The sequence below is a fragment of the Girardinichthys multiradiatus genome, chromosome 11 (genome assembly GCF_021462225.1).
Source record: "Girardinichthys multiradiatus isolate DD_20200921_A chromosome 11, DD_fGirMul_XY1, whole genome shotgun sequence".
NCBI classification, from domain to species: Eukaryota; Metazoa; Chordata; class Actinopteri; order Cyprinodontiformes; family Goodeidae; genus Girardinichthys; species Girardinichthys multiradiatus.
Window position 1 is genome coordinate 21,603,726 of NC_061804.1, and position 19,058 is coordinate 21,622,783.

At 38.9% G+C, this 19,058-nt stretch overlaps 1 protein-coding gene across 1 annotated transcript in view; it reads left to right on the plus strand.

Moving 5' to 3' along the window:
• The window catches only part of nbeaa (neurobeachin a), a 147,512-nt gene that overhangs the window by 70,653 nt on the left and 57,801 nt on the right, over positions 1–19,058 (plus strand). Inside the window, exons 9-13 of the mRNA XM_047378858.1 lie at positions 7,734–7,931; positions 10,405–10,538; positions 11,001–11,109; positions 12,000–12,152; positions 13,729–13,897. Of these exons, the coding sequence (XP_047234814.1) occupies positions 7,734–7,931; positions 10,405–10,538; positions 11,001–11,109; positions 12,000–12,152; positions 13,729–13,897 (763 nt within the window). The remainder of the gene's footprint in view (positions 1–7,733; positions 7,932–10,404; positions 10,539–11,000; positions 11,110–11,999; positions 12,153–13,728; positions 13,898–19,058) is intronic.

A 19,058-nucleotide genomic window follows, 5' to 3' on the forward strand; every position in this document is an offset into this window, starting at 1 on the left:
GATCAGTCTTCTCCTTGTTCGAGATGAAAGTTTAGAGGGATGGCCGGGTCTTGGTAGATTTGCAGTGGTCTGATACTCCTTCCATTTCAATATGATTGCTTGCACAGTGTTCCTTGGGATGTTTAAAGCTTGGGAAATCTTTTTGTATCCAAATCCGGCTTTAAACTTCTCCACAACAGTATCTTGGACCTGCCTGGTGTGTTCCTTGGTCTTCATGATGCTCTCTGCGCTTTGAACAGAACCCTGAGACTATCACAGAGCAGGTGCATTTATACAGAGACTTGATTACACACAGGTGGATTCTATTTATCATCATTAGTCATTTGGGACAACATTGGATCATTCAGAGATCCTCACTGAACTTCTGGAGTGAGTTTGCTGCACTAAAAGTAAAGGGGCCGAATAATATTGCACGCCCCACTTTTCAGTTTTTTATTTGTTAAACACGTTTGACACATCCAATAAATGTAATTCCACTTCACAATTGTGTCCCACTTGTTGATTCTTCACAAAAAATTAGAATTTTATATCTTGATGTTTGAAGCCTGAAATGTGGCAAGAGGTTGAAAAGTTCAAGAGGGTTGAATACTTTCGCAAGGTACTGTAAGTAAAGATTTAGCAAGGGTATGGTGGAATCCTGAGGGTGCGAATGTAAGTCTGAGTGTGTTTGCAAGAATTAGACTGTCAACACTGATAGAAGCGCCATTGTCCTTGAGAAAAGAGGTGGTGGTTTTATCAATCGGCCGCATAGTCCTATCAGCACACAGCTGGTAGGGGAGTGCTGGGGAAGAGCGTCATGTTTATATAACATCCAGGAGATATTTTGTCAATGGCCAGTTAGCAAAAGTTGCCAAGGCCACATTGGGGAGCCAGATTTAGAAAAACAATAAATGTTGTGGTTCAGGGAGTTGTGAATTTCCAACTACCTTAAATGTTTACTGGTATGTCTCAATTGCGTATCCAAATAGCCAAATTTCTGGTACTTACCGCAGATCTCGAGCGTACAATTTCTCCAAGATTATATCCTTTAACCTCTCAGTCCAACCGCTGCCAGGCTGCGATTCTGTTCAAGAATCGTGTCCAGCTTGCGATTCTGCTCTCTTAACATTCCAGTCTGAAGGTTGATCGCTCTCCAGACTCCATCCAACATCGCAGGCAGCTTTGGAATGCTTTGAACAGCCGCCCACGTTTTGCGAATCACTCGATAAGCCAGGTAACCACCAACTCCAAAAAGCAGAAATCCTGTTATCAAAAGTCCAAATATGTACACATTTTCTATGTCCTCGACCGACATAACGTTCCGTCTGGACAAGAGTGTCTCCTACTGTCAAGAATCTTCCCGTTGAAAAGAAACAAATTTGATCAATTACGTTTAGAGTCCAGCTGACCAAATCCTTAATTTAAAAGTTTGGAGGATATGCAAAGCGAGGCTCTGAGAAAAATACAGACAAAAAGCAGAAGCAGGGATCAGCAGGGAGGGAGGGAGAGAAAACGCGTGTGTCTTCCACCGAGAGCAAGAGAATTAGATTTTCACATAGGCTTTCTTTGACAACAGAAGAAGCAAGTTACATTTATTATTGTAGTACTTGTGAAGAAAACATCTCTGAAGCCTGTATTAGATGTGCCTGACATCTACTACAGTTTTGCTGGAGAGACTTGATTATTGGTTGCACAGATTATGACCATCAGCCAAGGGGTCAAATTAATGTGATTAACCTGTTCATTATCCGATTAGGGGTTGTTTTTAATCCAAATTCTCCAGATGTAAGCAAGGCTTCAGTGGACTAATCTTGAATAAAAAAACCTGCACATACTCTGCAAGAACAGAAATGTGGTCTCTCTCAAAGAACACTTTGGGAGTTCTTGCAGCTTGTTCTTGACACATCATGTTGGCAGAACCTTTTTTCTTGTGTGCTGTCTAACAATTCTTATGATTGGTCAGGAATTTTAAGTGGATGTGAACTTGCCAGGAGTTCTGCATTAGAGTTCTTGTGAAGTACACAATGCCTAGGCTAGGAAGAACTTTGTTCTTGTTCTTGCTACCTCGATTAAAAGAAAAACATTCTCTGTTCCAGTAGAGTATCTGTTAGTCTTTAGGCATTTATTTTTTCAATCGACACAGAAAAACTTAAAAACCTGCAGTCTCTCTCTCTCCTTCTCTCACTCTCTCTCTATTTCATTTATTTATTCCATTGGTTCTATTCGCTGGTTCTATGTTCTTCAGTCTGTATACATGGTGTACACAAGTAGTAATATTCTTTTCAGTAACGTTGTTGTTTTCATGTTCTGTCATGTCATACATCACGTTTCGAGGTTCTCTTACTAATGAAGCTTAAAAAAGAAAAGGTTTGGGGGGGGTTGTAGGTCGGGTAACTCTGCCTTGCTTGTCCGAAATTCAGCTCATAGTATATTTTGATATGTTTCTGGTTAATCACAAAAATTACAGAAAATCTTGCTGTCCTGTATAGTAAACTTAGCAATGTTCTTTGAACAAGATAGTTTTTAATGACTTCTACGCTGCTGTGCTTTTGTCGTTTTACCCATACAGACAACGGTGCTGTGCAGGAAAGACCTAACACAATATAAAATTATTTAAAAATTGGATTTAACATGAAAAAAAAATTCTCAGTGATATCTGTTATAAGTCTACATATGAACTTATCTAAGCAGGTATTTGGAGAAAGTCCAGATAATTTCCAAGTAAACTTGTACACTTCAGTCATATGCTGGAAAGCTCATTTACTGCTTTTGGCCTATATTTTGCAAACAGTGTGGAGAGGCAGATTGAACTGAATGGATCAAACATATGTGTGTTTGTGTGTGTATTTTGATATCACTGCTGTCGTAGCTGTCAGGTGCATAAAAATGTGGCAGTTGTCCTATTTGTTCCTCAGTGTGTTGAGGACACGTTTGTCTTTAAACTCAGGTCTGTAGAACTTCACATAAAAAATTAAATCTCTCCTTGCATTCTCTAGTATCTTCCTTAAGTCCTTAAGGAGTCATCAAAACTGTTCTACACGTTCATCTACCTGACCCTTGTATTTCCGCACGGTAACATAAATACAGACCTATTTTACATGACCACAACTTCACACACATCATAAATGCTGCATGGCAAACGGGCTTACTCTGCAAAAAATGTGCTTCCTAATAAGTGTATTAATTTCACATTCCGGCTATTCAAATGTTTTGTGTGCAGAGGGCTCACTAACCTTAGAAAAAAACCAAAGTGCACTTTATTTGTTTTTGTGATGGATTACCACTGCATCTTACTACGGCTTTGTTGGTAAGCTTTAATGGATAATTAATCTCTTTAACATAGCCTTTCAATAGAGAGGCTGAAGTATCCTGTTCGTAAATCAGTTGATATTAACTTAGGGGTGTGCAACTATCCCTAATTATTCTTGCAGATGCTGCTCAGAAGGTATAGATGTGTGTGTAAGTTTTAGAAATGTGCTTGGATGAAGATATAGTATATTATATCTACTTCTACGTGCAAACTGCTCAGGGCACTTATCTCACACTAGACCTCTGTTTAAATAAGTATCAGGCTATTGTCAAAAATGTTAATACCGCGGCAGAGGGGTAAAGGAAGTGATCCATGTACAGAGGCTTCAGTCCTCAATGCAGCCATCATGGGTTCGAGTCCTGGCCTGTTGACCTTTGGTGCATGTCTTTCAATCTCTCTCTCCACCCCATATTCCCTGCTGGTCAATTTACAAAATACTGGCCACTAGTGCCACAAAAAAAAAACAAAAAAAAACAAAAGCCAAAACACGTTTATAGTTTTGTGTCTGGGAATATCAGGAAGTTTAAAATTCTTTTAAATTCTTTGAACTCTGTTGAATCCTTATGATTCCTATTGCCTGCCTCCTTCTGTTTCACTTTGTGAAAAGTTTGAATTTTTTTTTATTGAAATATTGAATGCTGTCAGATTACTTTGCACCCCTGATCCTGATATTTCACCTGTATCTCCTGCTGTTTTAAAACATTTTGAGCTTGTTACTATCTCATATTTTCTGAAATAGTTCAACACCTGAGGCCTTCATACTGTCCAGGTGACAGTATTCAGTCATGTTACAGTACTGAAATGGCTCTTCTCAAGGTGTGCAATGATTTGCTTTTGAGGCTTCTGCTATTTTAAGTCTTGATCTCACTGCTGCCTTCGACACAGTCGATCATGACATTTTATTATCATGCTTGGAACAGTCTGTTCGTGGGAAGGGCACAGCACTTACATGGTTAGAGTCTTAATTGTCTTATAGGAGTTTCTCTGTCCAATTTGGACAGTTTTCCTCCACAGGAGCCCCACTTAAATGTGGGGTACCTTAGGGCTCCATTTTAAGCCCTGTTTTATTGTTATGCAGATGACATCCAGACTTATTTACTTTTGAAATCTGGTGGAGTCAGTGTCTAGAGAATTTGTGGAAGTGTTTACAGGATGTCAAAACATGGATAGAGCTTCCTCTGCTTACATGAAAGTAAAGTGGAGTCATTGGGTTTGGAAAAACTGACTTGCTGATAGAATGCAGCATCGCTGTCGACTTCTTGCACTCATCTGACTGCCCTTTTATAAGAAGTCTTGGTGTTTTTTTAAATTTTTTTTATTTCTTTTGGCACTATAGGCCTTTATTTTTGACAGTAGGCAGACAGGAAGGAGGGGCAAAGAGAGGGGGAGACATTCGGCAAAGGTCGCCGGGTCCAGGACTCGAACCCGGGACGGCCACTTCGTGGACTATAGCTTCTATATGTGGTCGCACGCTAACCCCTACACCACCAGCGCTAACCCCTACACCACCACCACCAGAGTTTTCTTTATTTTCATGACTATGAATATTGTAGCTTCACAATGAAGGCATCAAAACTATGAATTATATACTGAACAAAAAAGTGTGAAACAACTGAAAATATGTCTTATTTTCTAGGTTCTTCAAAGTAGCCACCTTTTGCTCTGATTACTGCTCCGCGGACTCTTGGCATTCTCTTGATGAGCTTCAAGAGGTAGTCACCTGAAATGGTTTTCCAACAGTCTTGAAGGAGTTCCCAGAGATGCTTAGCACTTGTTGGGCCTTTTGCCTTCACTCTGCGGTCCAGCTCACCCCAAACCATCTCGATTGGGTTCAGGTCCGGTGACTGTGGAGGCCAGGTCATCTGGCGCAGCACCCCATCACTCTCGTTCTTGGTCAAATAGCCCTTACACAGCCTGGAGGTGTGTTTGGGGTCATTGTCCTGTTGAAAAATAAATGATGGTCCAACTAAAGGCAAACCGGATGGAATAGCATCCCGCTACAAGATGCTGTGGTAGCCATGCTGATTCAGTATGCCTTCAATTTTGAATAAATCCCCAACAGTATCACCAGCAAAGCACCCCCACACCATCACACCTCCTCCTCCATGCGTCACGGTGGGAACCAGGCATGTAGAGTCCATCCGTTCACCTCTTCTGCGCCGCACAAAGACACGGTGGTTGGAACCAAAGATCTCAAACTTGGACTCATCAGACCAAAGCACAGATTTCCACTGGTCTAATGTCCATTCCTTGTGTTCTTTAGCCCAAACAAGTCTCTTCTGCTTGTTGCCTGTCCTCAGCAGTGGTTTCCTAGCAGCTATTTTACCATGAAGGCCTGATTCACACAGTCTCCTCTTAACAGTTGTTCTAGAGATGTGTCTGCTGCTAGAACTCTGTGTGGCATTGACCTGTTCTCTAATCTGAGCTGCTGTTAACCTGCGATTTCTGAGGCTGGTGACTCGGATGAACTTATTGTCTGCAGCAGAGGCGACTCTTGGTCTTCCTTTTCTGGGGCGGTCCTCATGTGATCCAGTTTCTTTGTAGCGCTTAATGGTTTTTGCGACTGCACTTGGGGACACTTTCAATGTTTTCCCAATTGTTCGGACTGACTGACCTTCATTTCTTACAGCAATGATGGCCACTCGTTTTTCTTTACTTAGCTGCTTTTTTCTGGCCATAATACAAATTCTAACAGTAGGTCTATCAGCTGTGTACTGTATTCACCTCCTGCACAACATAACTGATGGTCCCAACCACATTTATAAGGCTTGAAATCCCACTTATTATACCTGACAGGACACACCTGTGAAGTAAAAACCATTTCAGGTGACTACCTTTTGAAGCTCATCAACAGAATGCCAAGAGTGCGGAGCAGTAATCAAAGCAAAAGGTGGCTACTTTGAAGAACCTAGAATATAAGACATATTTTCAGTTGTTTCACACTTTTTTGTTCAGTATATAATTCCACATGTGTTAATTCATAGTTTTGATGCTTTCAGTGTGAAGCTACAATATTCATAGTCATGAAAATAAAGACAACTCTTTGAATGAGAAGGTGTGTCCAAACCTTTGGTCTGTACATTCTGTGTGTGTGTGTGTGTGTGTCTATATATATATAAATAAAGAAAAAACTAATATATATATATATATAAAACATAAAAATAATATATATGTAACATAAAAACAGAATATGTCCCATTTTACCACAAATATATTGAAAATATTGTTTAAAAACAAATATCTTCTTAGCTGAATAGCTGTGAATACCCTTGAACTAATGCTTTGGTGAAGGATTTTTTTGATTTAGTTTTATTTTTAGCTCCTCTTGATAATGAAACCATTATTAGAGTTAATGGGTGTAGAAAATTGATTGAGTGATGAAAACAGGTTAGCACATCCTCCATCACCCGCTGTTCAGAAACGTTATATAAAAAAGTACCTAATGGTTTACATTACACCCTTAAGTTAAGCCCAAAATTATTGTTATCCCTGGCAGACTTATATTAAAAGTAATGTAATGTGAAGAAAATTTTTTTCTGACCTGAAGTAATATGAAAGTTTTGTAGTGGCCCAGCTAGAGTCTTGACTCAAATCTGTGGGAGGAGCTTTTGATTAGGGCGATGGCAAGGAGGCATTTCCCACTTAAAGACTTTGGAGTTCATTACCAAATATAAATCCTAAAAAAATAAAAGCAAAAACATTAAATGATTATTGAAATGTGTAAATAATTTTTGACATTCACTTTTTTAAAAATATAAATAAAAACAGAATTTTTTTTTTTTTAAAACCTAATACTACTCTTACATTATTTAATTATGAATTAAGAATAATGTTGCGCCTAACTTTGTATATCTACATATGTTAAAGTCAGAATGGTTTATTTCTATAAAGTTTTGATGTGATATACTAACTGACTAAAATATGATCTTACAACCAAATAATCAGGGGAACAAAAGAGAAAACCCTAAACACCAAAAACATTTGTTTGAAGAACTTTGTATCTTGTCAGGAGAAAATGTTTATGGGTGTGATTGTAAGACGGTATCTTCATAAAGGCTTAGAATCTTGGCGAAGGTTAGGATAAACATTATTTAACATACTGGGACTGGATGACAAATGTGTTGATCTTTTTGTGGGTTGTCGTTCTGACAGACTACAAAGAGATAAATCTGGATCCCTGAATGCTTCTTTCCCACACATGCGCTCCCCCGCTCTGCCTCTTATTCTGCACTAATTGAATTAGTGCCCTGGTTTGCACTGTGTTCATTAAGTTAATGCTGTGTTGTTTACACGAGGCTCCGGCTGCAATTAAGCCGACTCCATTTTGGGTGTTGAACTTGTACATGCAGATACACACTTGCACTTATCTCGTCAACTGACAACTCATTTGTCTTCCTGGTTTCAAGTTTTTTTCCTGGCTTTCTTATTCTGTCTGTCTCTGCAGAGCACTTTCAAGTTCAAGTCCGAGAGTGACATCCACCTGGCTGAGCACCACAAGCAGGTGTTGTATGACAGCAAGTTGGCCAGCTCTATCTCCTTCACCTACAACGCCAAGGCGACGGACGCCCAGCTCTGCCTGGAGTCGTCGCCAAGGGAAAACCCCTCCATCTTTGTCCACTCACCGCATGCGCTCATGCTGCAGGTCAGTTTCAGCTATATCCTCTCTATATCTCCTTGGTTGGTTCAGAAAATGCAAAAATGCATGAATGAAGCAAAATAAACCAGCATGTCAGTTTGATTATCAGGCCGCTATGACACAGGCTGACTCAAAGCCACTTCAGGAGCATTTGTGCAAAATTTGTAGTGTTTATTGTGGTTGGCATACAGAGGTTAACTTGTTTTCTATAAAAGGGACATGTTAAATATTTCAAAAAAAAAATACACACTGCACTTAATGAAAAGCAATTAAAACAAATCCTAAAGGAAATACTTGGGTCAAGATGATTAGTTTTATTGTAGGTTTAAGCATCCGTCTTTCGTTAAAGGTGTGCAGAGCTCTGAATTGTAAAATTTAGTGAATATTTATGAACAAAAATACTTCCTCCTAAGCTCAAAGTGGAAATAAAATGGATATAAAGATAGTAGGAGAGTGACACTGTGATTGGCTATTAAAATACTTTTTATAGTGATTTTATTCTCTTTTTTGCAGTTCAGTGAGTTTGGAGAGAGTACAGACATTCGACACCAGATTTTTACTTTTTAATAGCAAGCTTGGTTTTTTCTTATAGCTAAAAAAGTATGTTTTTCTTTCTACTAATTAGATTGAAGTGTATTGGAAAGACAACCCGCAAAGATGAAATGGGGCATCCCTTGCCAAGTCATCTCAGGTTTTATTTATAAGAAAATGAGATTATGCATACTGTTAAGCCCTAAAGGATTAATACCCTTAGCAGATTTATTTTTTTATTTTTTATTTTACCAACCTTTTTCTTCTGACTAGAAGTAACATCAACATTTTGAATTGGCCAACCCGGAGTCCTGACTTGACTCTGATAGAGAATCTGTGGAAGAAGCAAAAGATTAGGGTGATGGGAGGCATTTCAACCCCAATATATCAAACGCCTGTTAATGTTGAATTTCTAAATTAATCGACCAGAAGAAGCTCTTTATTTTGAAGAATCAGAATTGTTTTTAAAATGACATTATTAACCCGTGTTTAAAATGGTCCAGTCCTTCGCTACATATGGTGCTGTGAAAAGGTATTTCCTCCCCTACAGATCTTGTCTGTTTTTTCTTTCTTTTTTGCTCCGACATAAAATTTTCAGATCAACAAAGAAAATTAAAAATATTCATCAGATACAAAAAAGTAGTTTTCAAATGAGGATTCTATTCGTTAATGTAAGAAAGTTAGCCAAACCGACTTGACCCGATGTGAAATACTAGCAAATTACATCCCAACTTAAATCATGAATTAGCTGTGATGACCCACGATGTTTTGGACAGCATTTCATTAGCCACACCCTAGTCAGATTACTCTCACACCTGTAAAATCATCACTTAAATTGAAACTGTCTGACCGCACGAAGTAGGCTAAAACATCCCAAAACACAACAAATCATGGCCTGATTTAAGAGTGCATCCATGACTCCTCCTGGAGGTCACAAAATGACCCAAAACAACTGACTTAACTTGCCTCAGGGTTAATGATTCAATAATAACAAAGAGAGAGTGCAAAAATAGCATTGACTTCCAAGGTTACACCACTGCTGAACAAAAAACACAAAGGTTTGTCTCACATTTGCTATGAAACATCCTGATGATATCCTGTGACCCATCAAAACTGAAAGGGGCACATTTGGAAACACGTAAGTGGGCAAAAAAGCAAAAAACTGAACTATTCTGAAAGTGGGCAAACACTTTTTTACAGCACTGTACTGCAGTGTAGATGCTTTGTTGTCCTTAATTCGGAAGGTTTGTAGGAGTATTAAAAAACCATGAAGTAAATCTTACTGAACAATGAGCATATTCCAAGGTGATTCAATACAGAGTTCAGTTTGATTTACATCATTATTGCTATGAAGCTACAACAAACAAGTATATTGTCATGATCCGATAATAGCCGATGGTCCATAAATATCCCTGGCTGATAAATTAGGCGCACCATTTAACAGGAGAATATTTACATCCCTGTGGCTTACTTATGGGCTGATTTTCACCTGATTAAATGAAATAAAGTTTGTTCATGAGACTCAAGTTCCACAACTCAAGTCTCGATTATTTTCAGTGCGAGTCGTAGTCAGTTTCAGTCCAAGTCTTAAAGACTCAGAGTTCCCCATCTCTGTATTTGATCAGTTTTACAACTTTTCAAAGGCTGAAAAACCCATCAGTTTGACACAAGTTTGTACAATTTTTTTTTTTACAAATGTTTATTACAATGGAAACTCTTTCATGTTCAGTTAATTCACAGTAAAATTACCAGTAAATGTGGCCTCAGTACTAAAGTCAAAGAAATAAAAAGTATTTCTTTTTAACCAGCAATGAAATGCTTCTACCCTTCTATCCTGCTTCTATCCTTTTACAGTCCACCTTTCTTGAAATCTGCTTTAACATTTCGATGCTTTCAGTTTTATTTACTTTGCTTTGTGTAAAACTAACTGAGCTCTGTTTTCCAACAGGATGTGAAGGCCATTGTTACTCACTCCATCCATAGTGCCATCCACTCTATAGGAGGCATCCAGGTCCTGTTTCCACTCTTCGCTCAGCTGGATTACAAGCAGCTCAATGACAGCAGCGTAGACACCACAGTCTGGTGAGCCATTAACAACACAAAAGTACAAAATGAGCCTTATCTTCATATGAAATCTGACATTATAAAGCTGTGCTGAAAGCTACAAAACAAACGGGGAATATTAGTTGGAAAGGACAAAGTAAGAGGCACTTTCCCCTGCAGAAAACAGAAATTTTTCAATGTATCTGTCCTTTGGCTTTAGGATCATCCTGATACCGCTGCATCATGTGGTCTTTAATGCAGTTACTTTATCATGCAGCATCACAACATCATGTCAGCCACAGACAGATTATTTATTTAATATTATCAGAAGGATGGAGATACGGCAGAAAATACGCCTGCGTATTAATAATAAGTTATGGAGAAGCTGAATGTGGGTGGAAGGAGCTGTGATGGGAACGTGGTTCAAGTATTCTACTGCAACCCGCTCACAGGTTGCAGTAGAAAACACATTTAAACACATCCATGTGTTGTATGTTGCAGCGCGACTCTGCTGGCGTTCCTGGTGGAGTTGTTGAAAAGCTCCGTGGCCATGCAGGAGCAGATGCTGGGAGGGAAGGGTTTTCTGGTGATTGGTTACCTGCTGGAGAAGGTCAGTGCGAAGGCCTATGATGTGGTTTCAAGTCGTGGTTGTTTATTGGTCCGTTGATAAGGAGAGAAGCCTTGGTCTTTACCGTGGCCTCCACTGTATTTTTCAAGGTTCATGAAGGATCCACACAAAGATCTTCCCTCTTAACCATAACTATTTATACTGATAAAAATAAACTCTTGCGTTTGTTGTTTTCCAGTGTGTTAGCTGAAAGTAATACTGTGTAATTTTTATTTAAAAAAGTACCTGGCCTTGAACAGTGATCTAACAGAGTGAGTAAAAAGACGCAATACCACTGTTTCTACTTTTGTGTGTCTTCTACCAATAAAACATTATCAGCCATGGTAAATGCTTAAGTACAGCGCTTTGCAAATGTATACACACCCTTGAACTTCTGGATGTTTTTTCACATTACAATAACAAACACAAAACTACAATAAGATAAGAATAAGATATTTCCTCTATTTCACAATACGCATAAGATACATGTTTTTTAACAAATAATAATTTGAAAATTGTAGTAAACCTACGTATTCAGACCACTTTACTCTGATTATCTTATATAAAACTACAGTGAAAGTGGTATTTGTGGAGGAACACTTCACATGACCCTGAAAACACCATCCTCACTGTAAACTATGGTGTTTGCTGCATCAAGCTTTTTAGAGTTAATGGGAAGATGGATGGAGCTTAAATACAAAACAATACTAGAAGAAAACCTTTTCAAGGCTGTCAACAACTTCAAGGGGTAGAAATTCTTTTGCAAGGCACTCTTTCACTATACTTTAGTTATGCATTGTGTTGCATTTGTTGTCTGAGAAAATAGACTTCATTTGCTTAGTTATGTCTTTGCTTGATTAAGCTACGACTCATACTTGACCTTCTTCCTGCAGTCGTCTCGGATTCACATCACTAGGGCAGTCCTTGAGCAGTTCCTGTCTTTCGCAAAGTATCTGGATGGTTTACCTCATGGAGCGCCACTCCTCAAACAGCTCTGTGACCATGTCCTCTTCAACGCTGCCATCTGGATACACACACCTGCCAAGGTCTGTTTATCTTTGTGTGCATCTCCTGTAAGTACTTTGTTCCAAAAAAAGGCAGATAACTGTACTGATGACAGAGAGAAGGGAATTAAAACAAGAACAACAAATATATTATCCTCTTCTCTATGATATTTTGATTGAGTTCATGCCTGAACCAAACAAAAGAGAAACACAGAACTGACGTCTCAGCGGCCATTACCCTTTATATTAATTTAATAAATGAGCTCGGAGGACGTGCAGAGAGGAGCCGTATCTCTGTCCTGTTAAAGGACAAAAGATCTAAGCGAGGGAAACAAATAGGAAATGTGACATTTGAAAATACCCCAGGAGAAGAGAGAGGGTTTGCAGCTCCTCTTTTCTTATTCTCGCTCTGAACTAGATGTGAGAGACTTTGGCATTCCCACGAGGTCCATCGGCTCGTGCCGCAGTTTGCAAAACTTCTCTCTGACCCTAAGAGGCAATCTTGCAGTCGAAGGGCACTCCGGGGCAAATTGGAGCAAAAATGGAAGATACAAAATCCGATTAGTTAATGTTGCTCCGGTAGAAACACAGAATCCAACACTGTGACTTTTATTGATCCCAGTTGTCAACACAAAGCGGATCAAAGTGAATTATCTTATAATTTTTTTCCCCTTCATTCAAGTGCCAGTAAAGAAAATGCATGATGATAACTGAGCAGAGATACAGTATAACGAGAGCAAGGCCAGTCTCAGCAATGTACATAGCAGGAAAAAATGTTAATCCTCAAATCTTACATCTGTTCTACTTCCCTCTGAGCTTAATATTTTTATTCCTCTAAAGGTGTTACTGCTACCCTAATTATTGCCAAGATTAACCTTGTTGCTATTTAGGGCTTAATTAAACACATGCAAAAGTCACCTTTCTCATCATGCCTCCAGAAACCCTTTTTACTGTTACACATAGTCCTGTCAGAGAAAACCAATTATTTTTGTTGCAGCAGTGCACAAAATGTCTGATTTTTGTTGTTCTACTGTGCTAAATCTCTGCAGGTATGCAGCTGAGTTTGTGTGACATAATATAAAGTAATTTACTGAATGCCTTTTTAAGGCAGCTGAGTCGTCTCTGATGTGATGAGGTCAGGCCGTGGTCCTGCGTTAATTTTATCAGCTTAAAAAGATCTACCTCTTTAAGGCCGGCCCTCAGCAAGGTGGTCGCTGTAATGAGCTCAGAGGTTTGTGAGCTGTCTCATTTCAGCAAATGTGCAACGAGGATTGGCTGAAGGAATATTGGGAGAGGGGAAAAGGGAACAGAAGGAAGGAACAAATATGCAATTATAGAGTGGCACCCCCTTAAAGCTCAGGCATTAAAAGTAGCTCCTCAGATTGAAGCGTAATGATTTCAGGCCCTGAAATATTAATGATAGGACAAAGCATAAAAGAAACAGGTTGTTAATTCTCTTTCTCATTCTCCTGTGGCTGTCTTCATACAATTAAACTGCAATTAAACAGCATTTTCTTCAACCACAATAAACATACTGCTAATTTATTAGTCCAGCTACTTGTGTGTGTCTCAGTGTATCTACATGCGCTACACGAATGGTTTGTTTGTGCCTGCACAGGTTCAGCTGTCCCTCTACACGTACCTGTCGTCAGAGTTCATCGGCACCGCCACTATATACACCACCATTCGCCGCGTTGGCACAGTCCTGCAGCTGATGCACACTCTGAAGTACTACTACTGGGCTACAAACCCTTTGGAGTGCAGTGGAATCACACCCAAAGGGCTTGGTATGTTCATGGTTAAACCCAACTCTTGTATATGACACACATAAAAACAATAAAGAATAGAGTTAAGTGGAACACATTGTGAATCCTTTTGTACGCGATGGACTAGGGGGGCACCACAAGCCCTTGACAGAAAAAAGAAGTAATCGGTCAATTGGGTGTTGAGCTAATTTTCTCTTAATGATGTGTCCAGTCAGTGGGGAATGAGCGGCCCCTCCTGCCCCCCTGTGCTGTGTAAGAACATAGTTGTCCTTCAGGGTTAATGACAGCTGCTAATGATGCTGAAGTTGGAATCTGATTTGCAACCTCTGATTTGGCTAAATTAAAGGGCTATTTGATTTTTTTTGGGGGAAGCCTGGACCACATTTCCTTATCTCATGACCATCTCATTTCAAAATCTAAAATGATCTTAGCTGAATTATTATCTGCTGAACAGAGATTCTTTTAAAACACATTTAAAGTTATTGATCCTATGTTTAATTAGATCTCTAATATATTTATACCTTTAGGTATAAATGTATATCTATATCCAAAAATCTCCATATGCCTATATGTCTCTTTAAATTTCTTTTTATAAAACACAAGAATAATATACAATGGATCGATTTAGTTCTTCCGTGGAGAAGTGGGTGTTGCTTTTTTCATCAAGGGGAAAGGGTGCTTTGAAGGAGAGATTCACCTAAGACATTCATGCATGAACCAGCACTGCTTTTATCTGTAACTTAATTTAAATGTACACAGGTGAATGTTCTTTTGTTAAAGTGGAACTAAACCCCTAATCAACTTTTTTGTAGATTAACTGTATAAATTAGGCCTTAAGTGTGCTATCTTTGTTACTGTGCAATTTTTTCGTTTTAATATAAACTTGTTTAATTCTGCAATATTTGTCCTAAAAACATCTTAGTGCTGCCCTCTTTGGGTTGAACAGTGGCTGCTACAATTGGATTTCCCTATTGGTAAAAACGGTACAGCTTGGTACATGTCTATGTCACAGCCCCACGTTCGGGTATAAAACCATCTCACTCAGACACACGCCCCGTGGTGAGTCAGGAGTTGGAACTGCGAGCATTGTTCGTTGCGTTTTATGCTTTGCACCTTTGATCATATGCTTTACTTGAGATAATATAAATCTACATGTAAATGTACACTTTCTGAAAGATTGTTGCTGCTTTGAATATTAGCCCATGTTTGCAATGATGCTGCTAACATCACTTTGCCACTCAGAAACTGGACCCGTTCTGTCCTCCACTGCCGAGGGGATCGCTGAGTCAGTGCCTTCAGCCTCAAACTGATAAGAATCAGGCCCGCTGGGCTCCATAAAGCTTCCCTCAACCTCTGGTGATGAGGGGGGTGAAAAATCCTCCAACTGAAAAGATCTATCCTTGTTGAAACTACTAGCGTCGCTCTTTTCACTTAGTCATGCCCCTCAGTGTCTCTTGGCACTGAGGGGCACGGTGGCATGTTTAGATACGCTTTCTCCCTTAATTGGTCTCTTTATTTTCATGACTATTTAAACTGTAGATTCTAACCAAAGGCAACAAAACTATGTATAAACACACATTGAAATATGCAGTAAACAAAAAGTGTAAAATAAGATTCTACAAAATAGCCACCCTTTGCTGTGACGACTGCTTTGTTCTCTTGGTATTTTCTCCATGAGCTTCATGAGGTGGTCACCTGAAATGGTTTTCCAAAGAGTCTTGAAAGAACTTCTCAAAGGTTCATTGAGAGATGGCCAGAGGTAAAGTTTTCAGTCATCACATCAAAGGGCGGCTACTTTAAGGAATCTTAAATATAAAATGTTTTTGAAGTTCTTTTGCAATTGTTTTTGCTACATAATTCCATATGTGTTCATTCACAGTTTTGATGGCTCCAGTGAGAATCTACATACAATGTAAATAGTCATAAACATAAAGAAAACCGTTAAATGAGAAAGGTGTTCTAAAACGTTTGACCGGTAGATTATATGATTAAATATTTACTTTCCCAGACATCATTCCCTAACCCAGTCTGCATCATTTCAATTTCTAAACATAAGTTGTTGCTTGTTGTGCTTAATTACTTGGCCTTGTTTCTTGAATATCTTTTATCTAAAAGTCTTCATCACTTCTGAACATGGGTTTGAAGTATCAGGCTTATAAATAGTAGTCACAGTAATCACACGAATAGGGCCTTTAAGTCAATAACAGGGCCATTAAGGTCACGAGTCACTGGTCCTAACACCCAAACACTCATCTCCCTCCAGTAAAAGAGAAAAGAAGAGTGTATGTAGCCGTAGTGTTGGAGACACTAAGAACGATATTTTCAGGCACAATATTCTGGTGCATTTTAAGCCTTGCATCACTGAGACAAAGTAGGGTTCACTCAAAGGATAAAACACCCAAGCACAAGCTCAACAGTGTGCAATAGGTGTCCAGTGCAGCGAGTAATGTTCAGACCTCTACACAGGAGAAACAAGACAGTAGCTGCACATGCAGTGATTAAAAAATGGTCTCAGAATTTTTTTTATTTGAGTCTAAAAAAGTATGGAATTTGATGACAAAACTGTGAAGGAGCCCTGATAGACTGATTTCATTGTCCCTGTTACTTAATTTTGCACCAGGTTCCTTGTGGTGGAGCCCCACTGAGCTCTCCACACTGTGTACGAGATTTTAGAGTAGATGATGCATACATCTTTATTACATGAAAAGGACAAGTTTTATGTAGTCAGAAGACTAAATGTTCCTCTGAAGCCATTGTAAAAATATTTATACTTAGTGAATTGTTAACATATCCTTTTTATACTTCCTGTGAGAACAGTTCTGTTCTTTGTACTCCTTTAAAAGAATGTGGAAAAGACAGTTTCAACAGCTTCTGTTGCCACAAAGCGGAGCATCACAAAGGTCTGAGTACGCCCTCACTTTAATCAATCTCTTCTTTGCCCCGGACCTGCAGCTGATTGTGAGTACGCATCGAGGATCACCATGGTAACAGACGAATTTGATGGGCATATCCAAGGGAGCGTTTGGAATTTCTAATCAAGTGGCTGTCTGGCTCCCTTTTCTGTTTGGCGATATTGCCGTTTGACTGCTGGGATTCAGACCTATAAAGGAGCACTGATAACAGCGCAGCAGCAATTAGCCTCAGACACATACTCGCTGCCATTCAAAGCCAAAAGCTGCTATTTGTGGTTTGACAGACCACATGCACGTACACTTCACTGTACTGTAAGAGTGTGATGTGCAATAATTTACATAGTAATAGGACGATGTTTTGATCTCACCGCAGGCTTTGTGGATAAAAATGGATTCATCTGAGTGAGTGTCGGTCTGAGGGAATGAGGTTGATTCCAAGTTTCACATTTACATTTGTTGTATTACTGGTTTTTTCCTCTTTCCTCTGGTTTTACTTCTTTTATGAAACAAAATTAATTTGCACTTTTTCCATTTATTTTGCAAATAATTCAGTTACCTCATACGGCCATAAAAAGAACACTGTAATAAGAAAGCTAACCTTAGGCCTTTTGTACTGGCATTGCTTTGAATCTTGCAAATAGGTTAGAATTCAGTCAATATGGTAATTAAATTGCTTGCCATTTCACACATGAAGAAAGTAGCCACAGCAAATTAACATAAATTTGTGATTTGGTGAATAGGTTTTTATTTTTACTGTCTTATTTTCTTCCACATCCTTTCATTTTGTAGAAATATATACAACATTCTTTATGTGTGAATCTTAAACTTTCATATTAGAGCTGCACAATATAATTGTCATTGAAATTCTAAAGTGTGCTATATCACGATTGCAACGTACTGCTTGTGTGAAATACATGGTAGGCTGTGATATTTCAGAGGCCATGCATTTAAACTCTGCTTGCCAATGATATGTCTGGCCTCTTGGGTAGCACAGGCATGAAGAAGAGTTATCCGTCAATTGTGCTTAGATGGTTTTAATTAGCTTTATGGTAAACAGTCAGTGTTTTCAGAGTAGGCTTTATCGAGGGTGTGTGTGTTTTGGTTAAGGTCGAAAGCGCAATGAAGACTCAAACATGGCGTAATTCATGCAAGAACTGGTGCTGATGGCTATATGGGTTGTACCTCTTGGTGACTAAGATGCAGTACCACTGGGAGAGTGGTGGGAATATTGAGATGATGGAACAGAGACAGAAGACTGAGAAAGTGGTTGTCAATTGAAGGCATCATTGGAGTATTTAACTATAATATTAGAATTGAAACGTTTCCCAATACTGTACTGCCCTAATTCACAGGTACGATACAGTATATCAGGAAAAACTGTTATATTATCTTCATCTATTTTAAAATATTTTTAATGTCTGTTTGGGAACTTTGTCCCTTTTTGGAAAACCTAATTCAAGTGTAAACGTGATAGCTGTTGATGTGCAGTGAAAGGTGAAAAATGTGGAAGTAATGCTCCTCCCTTATTATTCCATCCACTTTGTGCAATGCACCACAGCTAGCAGACAAGTCCAACAGCAACATACTCTCACTATGCTTGGCAGTAGGTAGAGGGCTCTTAAGTTAGAGAGGCTTTCCATAACTCAGCTGAACATTCTTCTTGCTGTTTGGGTATATTGACCAACCAGCTTAATGTTATTGTTCTCCGTCAATAAACATTTCTCTAAAAGGCTTTGGGCTTCTCTCTGTGGGTGGCTGCAAATGCCAAACAAACTTTAAGACATTTTTTGGACTGCAACCTTTCCGTCTGGGACAATGTAAAAACTCCTTTTGCTCTGGACAGCGACACTGGTTTCTCACTTGCGACTGAACATCCTAACCAGTTTTTCATTAATCTGAGGATGAAAGTATGGGTCTTCTTCCAGACCATGACCAATGAATATATTATGTTTTAGATAAATAAATGTAACCTTTATTTCTTGTTTGTAAAATTCATTGATGTTTTATGGCACAGTCATTTCAACCCTGCATGGTTAAAATAAATCATTAAAATCCCACTAAACAGTGGCATCTATCTCCGTTATGTTTGTATGTAAGCCTCTGGCCTTAACTGTAAATGCTTATGACTGTGATGCTTGCCAAGTTCTAAAAGGGCAGACACAGGTCATGTTTACCACTGCATTGCATCCACTAGACAGAACTTTTTAAGCTGTTTGAAACTCAGGAGACCAACTTTTGTGGTTTTGAAAGTGAAACATTTTTAATTTCAT